This window comes from Puma concolor, chromosome D4 (genome assembly GCF_028749965.1).
Source record: "Puma concolor isolate L17-30 chromosome D4, mPumCon1.1.hap2, whole genome shotgun sequence".
Lineage (NCBI taxonomy): Eukaryota > Metazoa > Chordata > Mammalia > Carnivora > Felidae > Puma > Puma concolor.
Window position 1 is genome coordinate 92,427,475 of NC_141679.1, and position 16,903 is coordinate 92,444,377.

General features: G+C 62.4%; 1 protein-coding gene across 5 annotated transcripts in view; it reads right to left on the reverse strand.

Moving 5' to 3' along the window:
* VAV2 (vav guanine nucleotide exchange factor 2) overlaps nt 1-16,903 on the reverse strand; it is a 164,646-nt gene that overhangs the window by 9,202 nt on the left and 138,541 nt on the right. For all 5 annotated transcript variants that reach the window (XR_015243172.1, XM_086684418.1, XM_086684417.1 and 2 more), the window contains 14 exons: nt 16,265-16,360; nt 15,538-15,606; nt 13,783-13,869; nt 11,899-11,984; nt 11,047-11,179; nt 8,714-8,823; nt 7,714-7,815; nt 7,158-7,246; nt 4,907-4,923; nt 4,025-4,046; nt 3,413-3,540; nt 2,575-2,649; nt 1,177-1,229; nt 134-250 (listed from right to left, as the gene is read on the reverse strand). Coding sequence is in view for 4 of the 5 variants with exons in the window: in XM_086684418.1 (XP_086540544.1) it covers nt 134-250; nt 1,177-1,229; nt 2,575-2,649; nt 3,413-3,540; nt 4,025-4,046; nt 4,907-4,923; nt 7,158-7,246; nt 7,714-7,815; nt 8,714-8,823; nt 11,047-11,179; nt 11,899-11,984; nt 13,783-13,869; nt 15,538-15,606; nt 16,265-16,360 (1,184 nt within the window). In the remaining variant the exon portion in view is untranslated. The remainder of the gene's footprint in view (nt 1-133; nt 251-1,176; nt 1,230-2,574; nt 2,650-3,412; nt 3,541-4,024; nt 4,047-4,906; nt 4,924-7,157; nt 7,247-7,713; nt 7,816-8,713; nt 8,824-11,046; nt 11,180-11,898; nt 11,985-13,782; nt 13,870-15,537; nt 15,607-16,264; nt 16,361-16,903) is intronic.

Genomic DNA, 16,903 nt, shown 5'->3' on the forward strand with positions numbered 1-16,903 from the left:
TTTGGGCAATACGGTCCATGGCCACTCCCAAACCCAATGAGCACAGGACCTAGAGGGACGTGGGCTCCGTGGTCCAGAGTGGCCCCGGGGCGGGTGGGGGGGTAGGTCTCCCTGACCCCGGGCCACCGCGTACTTGATGCTTATGGCAAAGCGCTCCGCCTCGGCCGGCCGCTCCCTGATCAGGTAGGTCCCGCTGGCGTGCGATTTCAGCAGGTTGTCTGTCTGCTGTCTCTCCATGTTGCCTGCGAACCTGGCGGGTGGGAGGAAGTGGATGGTTAACACCGGGACAGCCGAGGACGCCCAGGCCTCGGCAACCGCGCTGACCTGCATAAGGAGCCGTCCGGGGACGAGGCTGAGCCCCTGCAGGAGGGGCTGGCGAGGGGGGGGGATCTTCGGACCCCAGACCTCAGCCCGGCCCCAAGGGCTTTGCTGCAGAACCCGGCCTGCGAGAGGCGCCTGACGCAGCACGTGCATTGGAGCGCATTTCTGGGTTTTCGCCGTTGACAACGCGGTAACACATAAAAGCTCACGTGTGGGGTGGACCCACGGCATCTCCGACGTGGAGGGGGAGGCCAAGCCCACATGCAGAGGCCGGGACACCAAGCACGCAAGCGTCACGCCGCCGGGCCCGTGGGGCGAGCCCCGAATGCAAATCCCAAGGCCAGATGCTCCCGGGGTAGGAGTTTGCCCGCCGCTCTGGGGCCACCACAGGGCACAAAGCACAGGGACCTACTACCACCGAGGCCGCCCCGGGGTGCCCAGTGGGCAGAGCGATAAAAGCTGGACCCCGAGTCCGACTGGGGTCTGTGCCCCAATCCTAGAAAACCCGGCTTCGTGCTTTTGTCCGTCCAAACGGCCCCACTGTTCTCTTGGAGTGACAACACGGATCAGTGTGCAACTGTCAATAGCCTTAAATACACCTCTTTCGTAGAGTTTCTACGACGAAGCACCATTAAACTCACGTTAAAAAAAAAAAAAAAAAAAAAAAAAAGCTTCATTCTCCCCGTGACCTCTTTTAGCCGATAGGAACACCTGTCCTGGGGAACAGAAGACCCCCCCCCCCCCCCCCGCCAGGCTCCCAGAGACACACAGCCAGAGAGGGTTCAGCCGCCCTGGGGCCCCGCATCCCAGCCTGCTCGTGGGCAGGGGGGAGGGCACCGCGGCTGACCCACTCACCAGGGGTATTCCGTGTAGTCGATCTCCCGGGAGGGCGGTCGGCTGGCGGGCGGCTGGCAGGAGAGGGCATACACGTTAACGTCCCCCCAGGGGCTGCCCCGAGTGGGGCCAGAGGGGGCTTGGCATCAGTGACCTGACCCTCGAGCCCAGCACTGGCTACCAGGGAGTCTGTGGACTCAGTCCTGGAGCCACTGGATGGGGACGTCCCTAAGGGCAGCAGCCGGGACTCGCTGTCCCTGAGTAGATGCTCAGGGGGTTTGACTGACTGATGAGACTGAACGAACAGCAACCAACCGACAAGGCACTTATCCCCCAGGGAAGGGGTGACCAAAGACCGCAGGAATTTCAGAGCAGTGACAGGGGTACAGCCTACAGCCGAGTTCTCTGCCACAGATGGGTTCACAGCCCCAAAGGCATCCAGGCGGCAGGCCACACGCAGGCCGGGCAGCCCGAGACCCCACGCCTGGTCTCCCCTCACCGTGCCACAGGCTGGGCAAGGCCCTTCACCACGCAGATGGGGAAACTGAGGCCCCGGGCAGGGCCTGAAGGCCGTAGCAGGGCTCCTGTGTGGTCTGGGACCCGCCTCCTGCTCCCTCTGGAGAAAGTTCCCTCTTGTACTTTTAAATGCCTTTGGTGGGGGGCGGGGGGGGGTGCGTCTGGGGGGGCTCAGTCAGTTCAGTGTCTGACTCCTGATTTCAGCTCAGGTCATGATCCCAGGGTTGTGGGATTGAGCCCCGCGTCCGGCTCCATGCCGAGCCTGGAACCTGCCTAAGATTCTCTGCCCCCTCCCCCACTTGCTTGCTCTCTCTCTCTCTCTCTCTCTCTCTAAAGATAAATAAAATGAATGAATGAATGAATGAATGAATGAATGAAATGCCCTCTTGGGGGTTGGGCGGAAGTAATTAAATTATTCAAGGCTGACTGTGTGATGTCTTCTGTAGCAGAGGAAGGCTTGGTCCACACTACTCGGCCGAAAGAAAGGCCATACTGCCTTTTGTCTAAACACCCTAAAGTCTGGCTCTGAATTCTGAATTCTGACGTCTGCGGGAGTCTTCTGCTCCCTGGGGGCTGTGCAATGGCCCCAGAAGACGTACAGAGTCCCCAAAATTTGGAGAAAGGCAACCTTCTGGGTCTTCTGTCCATTACGGCTGCTGCTAAAATGCCCGTTTCTGTGTTTCTAAAACCATGAGAAATGCAGCACCCAGCCCCCTGGCCCTGGCCCCCCCCCACCCATCCATCTGCTCTCCGGGCCCAGTCCTCAGCTCTGGGGCCAGCTCACAACAGCCAGTTAGCAAGGGCGTCCTGAACGAGCCCAGACGCTCCGAGTGAGGAGACAGCCCGCAGAGCCCCCAGGCTCCTGGCCACTGAGTTCCAGAAGCTTCTGTGCAAAGTGCTCACCCTTCCATCCACGGGGCAGGGCTTCACGGAAGAGCTAGGAAAGTAGCCTGACTTTCTGGTCTGCACCAGCCGACCCTGGAAGGAGACAGACGATGGGGGCCGGGCCTGGCCGGCGGGAGTGCATGGGGTGGGCCGTTTAGGACTGGGCGAGGACAGTTCCCAAGAAGACCGTGCGTTGGTACCACTTCCTGCCGTAGCCTCAGCTGACCTTATGACCGTCAGGCAGGAAGGCATGTGGTGTCCCCACTTCACAGATGGGAACGCTGAGGCCTGGGGTTGGGGCTAGAGCCTCACCCCCAGCTCTCTGCTCTACAAGGGTGTTTCTACACGGAAGGGGCATGTGGACCGGTGGAAGGCAGACGCTGCCTGGGAGGGTCTACGGGGGCTGGGGCTCGGCCTTCGCTCTCCCCTCTGCCCGGGACAGCCTCTCATGGTCCTCCAGGCAGCTCCGCCTCACCCCCCCTCCCCCATCACCTCAGCAAAGCCCGTCTGCAAGGCCACCCAGAACCGATGGCTCTGCTGACACACGGGGCAGGGAACCGGGCAGCTGGGGTCAGAGTGGGACAGAGACTTTATATCACAGACACCCTTCTGCACCTTCCGAATCTCCAGTTCTGTGAAGGCACGGTCTAGTACGACAAATTCATAAGTAAGTATGTAGTGACAAGGACCATCACAAAACAACGATGACGGCCAAGAGGCAACCGCAGTCCTGCCAACAGCCTACTTCCCTCTCCCCGGGACGGTCCTTCACCCCCACACCTGCCCCTCCCGGGCGACAGGACTCTGTGCATCTGCCCCAAGGGGCTTCAACCCCCTCCAGGTCCCCAGGACCTACCTCCCACCATTGAGACTCGGGGTCGCCCCTCAGCAGCTCGATCACATCACCCGTCTGGAAGGTCAGCACTGGCTTCCCAGGGGGGGCAGGGTTGCCATGGTAATTCTGCACGGCCACCATCTTGGGACCTGCGGATACAGGGCAGGAGGGGGACCCTCGCTCAGCAACTTGGTCCCAGCCGGCAGCCGGCCCATCACGGCTCTGGCCGCACCGCTCGCGAGGCCTCCCGTCCTCAACGGTTAAAAGCCACGTTCCTATCACACGGCGCAAAGCAGGGGGAATGAGGACACGGGGCACATGGGGAACACGGCCAAGTGACAGTGGAGGTGCTGTGAGGCCCACCCTGCACGGGAAGGAGGAGGGGGAGGGGGTCTCCAGCTACAGCCCCTCCCTCTTGAAAGGACCCGACCCTTCTCTGCAGCTCTGTGGCTCATCGGAACCTGATCGGAGGGATATAGTTATATACGGAGACCGGACTGTAGAGGGAACACACTCCCTGGGAGCCTGGAGTCCGGAAGGCTGGGCCAGGCTGGGTGAGGCTGGCAGGTCACCGTGGCCAGGCCCGGCTCCCACAGTGACCGCTGATAGAGGGCCCGGGTCCCACAGACTCACCCGGTCCTGCTCCAGAGGCGTCCTGTGAGGGCAAGGACAAACCACGGTGATCAGGGAGGGCGGCCAAGCATCGCCACTCCCTGCCCCCCACACCCCCAGAGAGAAGGGTTGAGGCAGGAAGCGGGGGGGAGGCGAGGGACACATCCAGACACCCACAGGTAGATGTGACACTGGTTCACTAGGACACACCCCCCCCCCCCATTCTCACTTACACCCTCCACCATTGTGCCCCTCCACAGTCCTGGGACATCCATCCCTTCCTCTCCCATCCCTTTGCATTAATTCCCACCTCCTCCAGGAAGCCTGCCCTGACCACGCCAGCCCTGGGACCTCCCTGCTCTCAGCCTGGAGCTTGTCATCTCTCTCTGGGACATGTCCTGCTGCGTGAGACTAAATGCTATGTCTTTCCTCCTCCACGAGGGTGTTTTTGTACCCCCCCCCCCAAGGCCTAGTAAGCACCCTCTAAGTGCTAGTTAATTTGACCAGATTCCACACCTCTGGTGAGACGTGATGTCCACACCCCATAAGTGAATTCAGGGACGTCATCTCTAAGTCAGCTGAACAGAGGGCTCTAAGCCAGGATAGGGGGGCAGGTGGGCAGACGCATGTCACAGAGCTGGGCACCCACAAGCCACCAGGCAAGCAGAGTAGGGGGGGCTGCCCGGCCAGGGCGATGGCTGTCAGGGGCCTCCAGCTGGCTGTGCCCGGGGACCCACGAAGGAAATCAAAGGCCCCCGGTGACCAACAGTGGCCTGTGTGCTAGCCAGTGTGGCCCCGGGGTGGGGGAGGGATGATATCAGGAACCACAGGGTGTTTTGGGCTCAGGCACACGGGCCATGTGGGGCATGGAGCAGCGGGAGGAGAACAGTCTAGAAGACTCACCAGGTCTGCAGGAGAACCTGAAAAGGAAGCGGGAGACACATTGGCAGACAAGCCACCAGCCCTGGGGACCCAGGTGGCTCCCGCCCGCATAGCAGGAGCTGCCCGGGGTGCCTAGGTGGGTAAGCAAGGCAAAGGTCAAGGCCGCTGGTTGCAGACATGGGTCACAGGCACACACAGCAGGTGACTACAAAAGTCTCTCAATTCCTTCTGCTGGCGAATTCTGAGCTCTGGCTTTGGGGGCCCCGCGGGGGACCCCAGCCTGGCACACAGGTTCCCTGCGTGGGCCAGGTCTGCTCCGACGGCCGAAGCTGCCTGAACCACTGGGGCCCACGTGGGCTCAGAGGCAAAGCTCCCACCACCGATCAGTGATGCCCGCCACGGCCGCGTGACAAGAGATGTCAGGACGCGTGCTACCTAGTGGCCGGTGTGCTCGCTCACGGGCATGTCAGACGGAAGGCAGGTGTTCCCAAGATCCTTTCTGCCTGCCTCGGGGTGACCCCAGGGGAGGAACAGTCCCAGGCTGGGCCCCAGCCATCTGACAAGCTGGGCCGCCAGTCCGCCACCGGACAAAGCAGGGACCACGATGCCTAAAGTGCGTGGCTATGGTGACCTCAACGCCATCCGACACGCACGTGGCCGACTGCTGTGGACGGTCACCGACAGCCTCTACAGGGCAGAGGCTACAGACCCCGTGGGCGTCGGGCGGGGAGGAGCGGGTGATGCGTAGCTGGCACCCACACAGGAGGAACCAGCAAGGCTTCCCACGGGAGAGGCCCTCTGGGAGTGGCCGGCACCGTTCTGGGACATCCTGGCCCCTGGGGCAACAAAGAGTTAATCTGCCTTTCCTCAGGTCAGGGGCCCAGCCCGGAGCCAGAGCTGACGAAGGCCAAGGAGTCCTGTCCAGAGCCCAGGCCCGGCACGAAAGGCCCGAGGACCAGCCCAGCTCGGAACTCTCCGGAATAAAACCAGGCACCCACCGCAGGCTTTTAATGACATGGGGCGGCTGGTCATGAGAACTTGGGCTTGCAAAAGATACGAAGCTGTCCATCTGGTGACACCCCAACTATAGGCGTTATGAAAAACACACAAACGTAAGAAGAGACTGGGCAGGTGGGCGGGCGCGTGTCTGCAGAGAGAAAAGGGGTCCGTGAACGGCGGTGAGTCTGTCTGGTGGGGTCGTGAGGAGGTCATCTTCTGCTTCACACTTCTCTACTTTTCCCACGTTTTCTATGGGAAATGACTGTTTAACAACCAGGAGACTAAAAACCCAGAAAGATTCATTTTAAATCAGAAAAGTTAGAAGGAAATAATAGCTCAAGAGACTACCTTTGGTTATTTCTTGATAAGTTCAGGGGCGATATTTACTTTCTTCTTTGTTGTATTTTTTCTGCCCCCGCCCCCAAATCTTTGGTAAGTAAATGTGTCACTTTTAGGATCAGAATAAAAAAAAAAAAAAAAAATGCCAGAACACACACGAACTGTCCCGTGGACTAACGTGACGGGCACGCTGCCACCAGAGGGCGGTATCGAGAGGCAAAGCTAAAAGCTGTAGTTTGTGCCTGTGGTGGGCTCCGGCCACAGCGGCTGCAGGCTGGGAACTCCCCAAAATTCACCCCCCGCGGGAGTGCGGCTGATATCTGGGCAGGTTCTGGTCCCTCCTCCTCCCTGAGCCTCAGGCTCCCCCCTGACCAACGGGCACGGAGAGAATGAGAGTGCTGCACGTGCTGTGCCTGTGTGTGCACACGGGTGCACGTAAACCGTGTGCTGAGGGGGCTGTCGCTGTGGCTGCGGAATGCCAGTCCTCTCCGGGTACAGGAGAACCGGGGACAAGGGACAGTCATGACCGACGCTTCCCTAGTAGGCAACTGGCACGCACCTGCCACGAATGTTCTGTGCCCGTTTGGGGTAGAGGGTCTCCAAGCTGTAAACGAGTGGGGCAGTGGGGTGGGGGAGGCAAAGAGGTGGAGGGAAATGCTGGAGCGCCCCAGGAGGGAAGGCCCCGGCAGGGGACAGCCCACCGGCTGGGCCTCTTCGTACTGTGTGACCCGGGGCAGGTGTCCTCTCCTCTCTGGGCCCCCGGTTTTCTCATCTGGTCCCGGCCCCGGGGGGTCCCCGCGGTAAGAGCGTGTGAAGGCAGCCGGGGCCCGGAGGGGAGGTACCAGGGCAGCTGTGAGCCACGGGGCCCTTCGCTGGGAGCGGGCAGGGGGCCCCGAGGACCAGCCCCCGGGGCAGGGCAGGAGCCGGTACTCACTGATCTTGCAGGGAGGGGTCACTTCCAGACATTCCTTGTGCGCCCCGACACCACACTTGGTGCACAGGTAGCCCTGGTAGAAGGTACCCCTGCGCAGGGGGAGGGTGGGACGTGAGTCAGACACAGTGCCGAGGGCAAGGCCCGAAGTCCACCAGGCCTGCCTTGCCCGCCTTGCCATCTGCCCCTCGCACGACGCGTCGTCCCTCAAAACCCCAGGCCCCCACGACCCTGGTGCTGGCTCTCCGCCCAGACCGCTCCCGGCCCTGTTCCTGCCACGCCGCAGAGCAGGCCCTGGGCACCCACAGGGACAGCCATGTTCCCTCCCGGCTCGATCCGGAACACCCGACGGACGGATCTAGTGACACCGAAGGGACACTCCCCAGCCCCTCTGGGCCCAGCACAGCACTGGCCTGGTGGGTGGTAGGTGGTCAGGGTGACGGGACATTGGACAGACACAGCACAAGGCTCCCCTGAAGGCGGGCTGGGGTTGGGGAGGGGGGGAGGGGCCGGGGCGGGGGGGGGGTGGGGCGGCCGGGGGCCGGGCCAGGGGCCTCACCTGAGGAACATCCTGCAGGCTTTGCAGTTGGTGGTCTTGTCAAAAGTGTACATCTGGAAGCTGTGGTGGTTGGCATTGGCTTTGTCTGGCTTGATGTTTGACCTGACGGGAGGGAAAGAGGGCCGGGCTCCCTGAGCTCCACCGAGGCAACAGTGCCTACCTGGGGACCAGCCAGGCTCAGGAGCGGGAGGCCAGGACTCACGGCCCGGATTGGCCCCGACACCCCGGGCAGAGTGAGGATCTGAGTGGGGGCTTTAAAACGGGGCCGCGCCGGCACGAGAGCCTTCTGGGAGGATGGTAGGGGGCTGTGTCTAGGCGAGGGTTTGTAGGCAGGTGCGGGGTTTGTCACAGCTCAGCCGACGTACACTCAGAGGCCTCGCTGGACGCAGACCTGAAACTGAAAGTCTAAACGGTGTACTGACCTAAGCACAGATGGACGACGGGACGTGACACAGTAAGGCCAGGTGTTCGAGATGGAGCCCGAAGTTGTTTACAGAGAGGGGAGCGCGCCTGCCCGGGGGCCCCCAGCCTGCCTGGCGGCAGGACCCACGTGCAGAAGGACCCTGCCACTCTGGCCTCCAGGTCTGCCGTGTCTGGGGACCCCGTGATCGCCTTTCTCTGTTGGACGTATTGAGGCTCCTTCTAGATTTCATGGAGAAAGAGCCCCGTGCCTTCACAAAAAAGTGACCATCCACCAGCCTGTAAGGCCCCGAGGACCCGGGTTACCGGGAGTCCATTGGGCACGGAAGCCGTCCCTGGCCGCCCACTGCTCTGCTGGGCACCTGTGCCAGGCTGGGCCTCAGGGGCCTCAGGCCGTCCCAGAGGGAGGCTCTCCTGCCCCAGGCAGAGTTTAATGCAGCTGGGGTGCCACCGAGGTGAGCCTGGGGTCTTGGTGTGACAGAGCCTGCCCCAGTCTCTCTGGGTGTTTGCAATACCCTGGTCTGCGGGCGTCCTGGATAAAGCCCACCTGGGGCTCCGCCGCGGCCGCCCTTGAACTCACATGGCCATCTCAAACTGTTCCATCCATTTCCGCTTCATGTCCTCTGTCTTGCAGAAAAACTGGAAGCCCTGCTTTCCTTGGAGGTGGATTAGATAGAAGCCGTAGGACCACTGCGGGAGGAGACGGGGCACCAGCTCGCAACTGGCACGGGCTTGGGCACGAGGACACACACGCACACGCGTCCAGGTCACCCGTTCCTGCACCTGTGTGCACGTGTATGGCGCACCCGTGCCTGTGTCTGCACGTGCACACGCACGTGCACACCCCTCTCACAAGACGTCCAGGGACCCCTCTCCTACCCCCTCCGAGGTGTGCCCTCGACTGAACTCTCGGCGGGTTCAGCCAGAGCCGTCTCTGAGGCTGGAGCTGGGTCCCCAGGGAGCCTGTGCTCAGAACGGGCCTGCCCACTTTCAGTTCCTAAATGTGAGGCTAAAAAACTCACTGCTCTGAAGCAAAAGAACAGAAACCAAACAAAACAAAAGGTTGGAGAAGGCCGTGGGCTGAGGGCGGGGGGGCGGGGGGGGCCTGCAGCAGAGCCAGCCCACAGCTGCCCTGACCACCCACCAGGCCTGGCCATCTCTAGGGGCTAAGAGGCCCAGAAAGAGTGCGGAAAGTCTGAGCCCATTTGTGTTAGAAAAAATGGAGAAAGAAAGAAATGAGGGAGGGAGGAGACGGGGAAGGAGAGAAGGAAGGAAGGGGAGAGGGGGGAAGGGAAGGAGGGAAGCAGGAAAGGGAGGAGGAGAGGGGAAGAAAATAGGACAGACGCAGAGTGAGAATACACAAGAGCCCCGCCCGCTGAAAGACCACCTGTGGTCCTTCACCAGGAGGGACCTGGGGGGTGGGCGGGGCCAGGGCAGGCAGGTGGGCCTTCCTTCCTGCCCTCGGTAAGGGCATTCTTCATCATGAATGCACACCACCTTCCTGATGAAGACACCGAGGGCCTGACCAAGGAAGAAGAAAGCCAGGAGCCTGGCCCTGGCCCTGCTCGGGCCCACCTGGGGCCCCCACTCCAGCTCAGGCTCAGGAAGGAAGGGCCGGCTGGGCCCCGAGGGAAGGGAGGCAAAGGAAGAGGGCCCGGGTGCTTACCATTTTCCCATGAGACTAGGAAGCATGAGGAGAGGGGAGGAGAAGGAGAGACAGATGGTTAAGAGATTCAGCCTGGACCTGTGCTGGGCACCGCAGCCCCGGACCCTCCACTGCCAAGGGCAAGGTCCTGCCTCCCAGAGCCAGGGGCTGGGCCCGGGGACTGTGCCTCCAGCCCCGAACCTGGGGAACTGTTTCAGACATCGGGCGGGCATGAGTGGTTTACCCCCCATAGCCCTTCCAGAAGGTAGCTGCATTCTGTACTGCAAGCTCTGAAGTCCAGAGTCTGGAATTTTCAGCACATTGGCTCCTGGTCCCCAGATCTAGTCTGGGATGCACACAGTAGGTGCTCAAACACTGAATGCAATAGCCTCCGAACCAGACCGAACCAGGGCGGGTGGCAGCCCCACCCCAGCAGTCACGGCCCCGCCCCCAGTAGTCATGGCCCCACCCCCAGCAGCAGTCCCCCTCCACCCTCCAGGAGTCACAGCCCCACCCCAGCACTCACGGCTCCACCCCCGGCAGTCACGGCCCTGCCTTCCAGCAGCCATGCCCTCACCCCCAAAAGCCAAGCCCCACGCCCAGCAGTCACACCCCTGCCCCTAGCAGCAGTCATGGCCCCCCTCAGCAGCCATGCTCCGCCCCCAGCGGCCCCGCCCTGCCCTAGCTGCCAAAGCCCCACCCCCAGCTGTCCCGCCCCGCCCCTAGCTGCCAAAGCCCCACCCCCAGCGATCCCGCCCCACCCCCAGCTGCCAAAGCCCCACCCTCCAGAAGCCATACCCCCACCCCCCATAGCCACAGCCCCGCCTCAGCTACCACAGCCCTCTGGCTCGTCTTCGTGTCTGAGGACCCACAGTGAGGCCCACTCGGACCCCTCCTCCAAAGGGAAGGCCTGCTTACTTCCGGGGGAAGGTGGGCTGGAGTCAGATGGCCATGGTCTCAGCTTGGCTCTCTCCAGAGCCCCTCTGCATTCCCCTCACCCAGGAACCATGATCCCAGGGGCGTCCCCGCCCCGAGAAAAGTCAGACAAAGGGCCAGGGAAGCGCCGGACTTGGCACGGAGTGAGCGTGCTGTCCTCAGAAGTCAGAGGGACAAGAGGGTGACAGAAGGGAAGCCCCTGTCCGCACTGCAGAGCCACCCAGTCGGCGTCAGTGCTGACCTCCGGCCCGGCTCACGCCGTTCTCAAGGCCTCCCCACGACTCCTCCCTCAGCCCAGAAGGCCGTCGGCCACCAGGCGGCCCAGGGCCCACCTTCTTGACGTCCTTGTTGTTCATGGGGTCGTCGGTCATCTTGTGGAAGAGCAGCTCGATGACCTCCTTCAGCTCATAGCTGTAGCCCCTCCTCTTGCAGACGATGACCACCTTGTCAAACAGGAACAAGTACCTGGCCCAGCAGTGCGGCCAGGGGGCCCGTCAGTGCGGCCAGTGCCCCGTGCTCCGAGGCCCCCGACAGCCAGCCAGCGTGCGGCCGGGGTGGGGAGCAGGAGGGCTGATCCCTCACCGACCCGGAGCCCCACCCCTACGCCTGGCTCACCTGCCATCTCTGACCGCCCCCCGCCCCCCCACTGGCAGGTCTCAGCTTCTCCATACAACGCCCCCAGGAAGCCCTCCTTGGCTACCTGCCCCCATGGCCCAAGGATCATATGGGTCCTCGGGCCCCCACGCTCCACCCTCCACCAGACTGGAAGCCTTGTGGGGGTAGGATCCCTGTCTACCGTGACCCCAGCCACAGCCCCAGGCCTCGCACAGAGTAGGTGGTGTGGAGGGCTCTGAACAAGCAGGGGCCTTGCGAAGCTAAGCCCTCCCCTGCAGTCACGCAACAGGGAGCTCACGCAGCCTCGCTGCCCATGCCAGTCCCGGGGAGCCTGGGAGCTCGCACGCCAGGGCCTCTGGCTGCCCCCTAGCCTAGCCCAGCCCAGTGCCGGCCACGGGCAGGGCGGCCACCGGCTGGTGTGGTGTGGACGGTCTCACGAGAAGGAAGGAAGCAACTGAGGCAGGACACAGGGCTGACCGGGCACGCAGCTCCTTCCCTGGGAAAAGCCGCTTCCAGCCCGCTGGGGAGTGGGTGCCCGACCACCCCGGGCTGCCACCCTGCCCGCTCACCTATCTTGCTTCGTGTGGTTGACTATGGACCGGACCTTCAGTTCCCCGTCAATCTTCGGCCTCCCGAACTCCTCCAGTTTCACCTGCTGGAAAGAGAGGGTGAGGCTGTGAGCCCCAGCGCCGGGGCGGGGCGGGCGCCCAGGCGGGCCTGCTTCCCATGGACACGGAAGGCAGAACCGAGGGATGGGAGCCTGTGCCTCCCGGCTGGTGCGCAGGGCAGGGTGGGAGGGGATGGCGGGGGAAGACCGCGCCCTCCCCTGGCCCCGTGGAGCACTCCCTTCAGCACGGCGGGAACAAGGAGCCATTGACGGCGTGGGTCAGGGCAACGGGAACAGGCTGCTGTTGTGTGCGGCCCAGAGCAGGGCCCTGGGAGGGAGGGCCAGGGACACCGAGCTCAAGAGAACAAACGGCGCCTATCAGACGGGGGCCAGTGCTGTGTCCGCCGCAGGAAGAGGCCTCGGGTGGAAGCCCTCTCCGCTCTGCCGAGATCTCATTTCACTGGGCTTGTATCTCCACCCCGCTTCGATTCAGGGAGGGCGCGTCGTGACGCGTTCCCTGCGTGGCTCACAGAGGAAGGGTCTACCCACGCCGGAGAGGGGAGGAGGGAAGTGCTCCAGCACGTTGGCCGGGCTGTGGCCGTGGCGCTACGACGGCCGGTTCTCTGTGAGATTCCTGAATTCTGCACGAGCTGCCGGGCCGAGGCGGAGAGCCCAGCTCTGGGGTCACACGTCGGGGGGTGAGCACCCACGCGGCCGCCGGCCCCGGCCCGCGTCCCACCTCTGATGTGCCGGAGCCGACGGACCACGTCCACCTGCCGGTGACGGGGTCCGTGGGAGAACCGCAGGGCCGGGCACGCGCCCGGCCCAGGGGACGCTCCACGCTGCTCAGCACCGCTGTTTCGTTTTTGTTATTCAAGGAACACGATCAATCACATGTAAAAACTTCTTTAAAAAAACACCCCAAAACATCGGTGATCAGGTGATCCCAGGGGAGGACCCCACCGGGCACTTAGCACCACTGCCAACGGGCTGGGGCACATCTACCCTTCACCTCCTCGGCCCTCGGCATTTTTCTCTTTCTGAAAAGACAGAAAGGTGGGGTTGCTTCATAACGCTGTTTGGCAACATCTATTCTCAGCTGACCACACATCAGGAACGTGTCCCGTGCCACACGTGTGTACAGGTGGCCTGGTGGGTGACGGATAGGCCAAAGGCATCCAGGGGCTGCTCTTGCAAAAGTTTCTGTGTTGATTTGCCCCTGACGGACTCACCCGGACTCTGCCCAGTTCAGGGACCGGACAGAGAAAGTGGTTCTCGGCCAGAGTAACTCTGTACTCGGGGGACATCTGGCCACGTCTGGGCCCCCCAAGGGAGGGGTGCTACTGACACCCAGAGTGCCTGGACAAGGGATGCTGCTCGAAATCCTACAATGCACAGAACAGACCCCAAAACAAAGAATGTTTCCAAATGTCAACAGTGTCGGGGTGCAGAGAGCCTGGTTGAAACATTCAGCAGATCTCGGGGCACCTGGGTGGCTCAGTCGGTTAAGCGAGCGTCCGAGTTTGGCTCAGGTCACGATCTCCTGGTTTGTGAGTTCGAGCCCCGCGTTGGGCTCTAGGCTGGACCCCAGACAGTCCTTGGTCCAGGCCGGGGGGGTGGGGGGTGGGAGGGGTCAATACCATTCCTCCCCAGACCCTGCCCCTCAGCGAGCGGACTACCTTCGTGCCCCACAGAGCACGTGGGGTGGGTGAAGTGTGCACGGACAGACGGACAGAGTGTGTTCACCCACCTGCTTACTGAATATCAGGATCGTGAAAGTAATTTCTAAAATGCGTGTATACGGTCGTAATTAATCTCCACGCTTTGGAGAATCAGCTACACTTACCAAGTTTTCTATACAACTCTGAAATTCACTGATTTTCTTCAGGGTCTCCTTGTCCCGCTTAACTTCGTTTATGTACATCGCCAAGTCCTGAAAACAACGAGGTGGGGGAGGGGTTGGCGGGCTGCCAGCCACCGCAGCTGGCGGCCTTCGAGACCCCACGGGGGTGACACACGAGTAAACTAAGGCAGGAGAGGTATAACCGACCCCAAACGGCACGTGTCCCTGGGCCAAGAACCCCAAGTCCCTGCCTCTTAGGACAGTGTCTCTCTGCCCTGTCACTCGACCCCCTTCTAGCTCGGACAAAAGGAAAACAGTCAGCGACCTAGACTTGACCAGCCCGCTTCTTAGCTCTTGGGAAGTGGGCACCCGGCAGGCCCCGAGCTCCCGCACAGCCTCACAGAACTGGGTGACCCCAAGGTCTAGCTCCGGCCGTCCATGTGCTGCTGTCCTTCCAATGGCCACCAGGGGGCGGTGCCCGCTGCAATCCAGGCAGCCGGCCCTGACTGGGGGCCAGAGACCCAAGCCCAGCAGGGGGACGGGCCGCCTTGGGTGGAATCCCTGAGCCAGGCCGAGGTGGGGAGCCGGATCCAGCCTCCCCTCCAGCACCTCCTGCCTGCTCCTAGAAGGACCCCACTGGCGGGGCAGAATCTGAGACCCCGAGGCAGAAACGTTACAGGATAGGCCTGGTTCATCAGAGACACCCCCCAGCACAGACCACCCAAGGGCCAGGGGACGGGGTAGAAACCACAGATGGAGACAGAAGGCAAAAGGAAGCCCAAAGCCCAGAGGAGACAGAGGTCAGGTGTGCACCCTGGGAGGTGCTGGGGGTACTGTCCCCCGACCCTGGCCAGCCGCAGTGCTGAGGGGACCTATCCCATGCTGGGTATTGTGCCCGGCCTGGGGACCCAGGTGAGCGTGATCAGGGGGCAACAGACACAAAAGGGGTGACAGCTGTCCCCATGGGTCAGAACTGTGTGCGGGGGGGGAAATGTCACCTTGCAAAGACTAAAGATATACAGGCCATAGCCAGGTGACAAGGAGAAGGTCCAGCCTGAGCCAACAGAGATAGAAAATGACGGGGAACGTCATTTTGGCCTGGGAGTGGCCACGCTCACCTGGAATTTCAGGCATTAGTGGCAAATACAGCCGCAAAGCTAGGCATGCGTGTCTGTGGAGGCCCGTGTGCCCGGACGTGGAGCCCGAGCCCGACTCAGTGGGCACCGGGGAGCCATAGAAGGCTTTTGAACAAGGGTGTGGCATGAGCTGAGCTCTCCTTCCGGGGACTTACTGCACAGTAGGCTTCCAATGGACATAAGCAGGAGGGGAGAGGAGGCGTGGCTGGGTGGAATGGGCGTTTCAGAAGCAAAAGCCACAGGACTGGGCAGTGGGCAGCCCAGGCCAGATGGCCCAGACCGAGTCCAGTGCCTGGGAACTGGCAACAGCCCTGATGGACGGTAGGGAAGGCAGGAGGAAGGCAGGCCCAGGGAAGGCACTGCAGGCCGGACAAGGTTAGGGATCTGGACACTTGGGGCAAGTGCCTGAGGCTCCCTCTACCCATCCTCCCTGCCCATGGGTGCGTCCCACCCACCGCCCTGCCCCTGCTCTGCCTCTTGTCTTTCCAGGAAAAGCTACATCTCTGGTCACAGAACAAGGCTTGTGAGTGAGCCCGACTCCAGTCAAAGGACACAGTACAGACCGGGTACCTGCAGCCCCAGGTTGGCCGGGCCCCTCTCCTGCCTCAGTTTACCCACCCACCTGCATGGCTTCCAGTGCCTCTTTGAGCTGCTGCCTCTCGGGCCGATCTGCGGAGTGGCTCAGGAGTTCCTGGACGTGTGGGAGAGGAGTCACGGGTCACCGCTCGGGCGTGCCGGCCTCCGCCCCTGCTCCCACCGGGCACAGGGTGTGGGCACAGAGCAAGACCCTGGGGGCAGACTCCCTGCCCCCCCCCCTCCGGCCCCAGGCTCTGCTCTGGCTCGGCTGCCCAGCCCAGCAGACAGACAGCAAGGCCCCTCCCGGTTGACACACTGCCTCAGGGTGAGGGGTCCCCAAATCTTGTGCAGAATGGCAGGGACTTTAAGGCCACAGGGTAACTGGCTGATTCACTGAAGAGCCTCACACGGCACAGAAACCAGTCTCTCTGGCGAGTCTGTGCACAAGGGCTTCCTAGTTCCACTGCTCTCCTGCCTACCAGGAAGCTCAGAGCCTGGGTCAAGGCATCAAGGACAGGCCATCTCCTAGTCCTGGTCCGAGGACATTCTTTGGTTTCGGTTTCCCAGTTCTCTTACTGATTCCAATCCCAGTTTCCCTTCACACGTTTACTGTGATGAACGTTCCTAATACAGCCGCACGGCTCACCTGGACAGATTTGCCTGCTGGCTTCTCCGTGACGCTGGCCCACCCGGGCCCCATTTACGCCCCTGCCGGCCACCGGGCCCCAATCCCGCTCCCCGGGGGCGGCCGCGGAGCTCGCACACCGTCTCACCTTCAGGAGCAGGTGATACTTGAGCACCCTCTGCATGGGGACCACGAGCAGGTCCTGAAGCTTAAACTTCCCATCCTGGACCTTCAGAGTGCATTCCTGGGCATTGGGGGGAGCAGCGAGGAGATGACCGACATCCTGGCCCGGACCGCGACCCCAACGCTCCCACCCCCAGCCGCGGTGGGGGGCAGACTAAGCCCTGAACTGGGGCCAAGTGTCTGGTCCTGGCCTGGCCGGGGTCCCCAGCCCGGCAGCGTCTCCCAAAGCCCCTTCCCAAGTCAAGTGTGTGCAGAGGGGTGGGGCTCACAGCAGGCAGGCGGGGGGCCCACCCCTCTCTGTACCCTCAGGAATCTGCAGTGGCCACGCCAGGGCTCTGGGATTCTGAGCGACCCCGGCGCTGACCGGGTCTGCCCGAGACTCCCAGGGAAGCCAGCTCACACCATCACGGGGCCACCCTCAGGAACCAGGGGCTCCCCACCGGTTTCCCGCACACACAGGGGCACTATGTGTCTCCAAGGGACGTCCTTCCCAGTGTCGCTACAGCAAAGGGACCCTGAGCCAGGATTCACTCTGGAAAGGGTTTGACTGGCCAAATATACCACGGGACCCCCAGCCTCGGGGAGCAGCTCAGGTGCCCCTGAC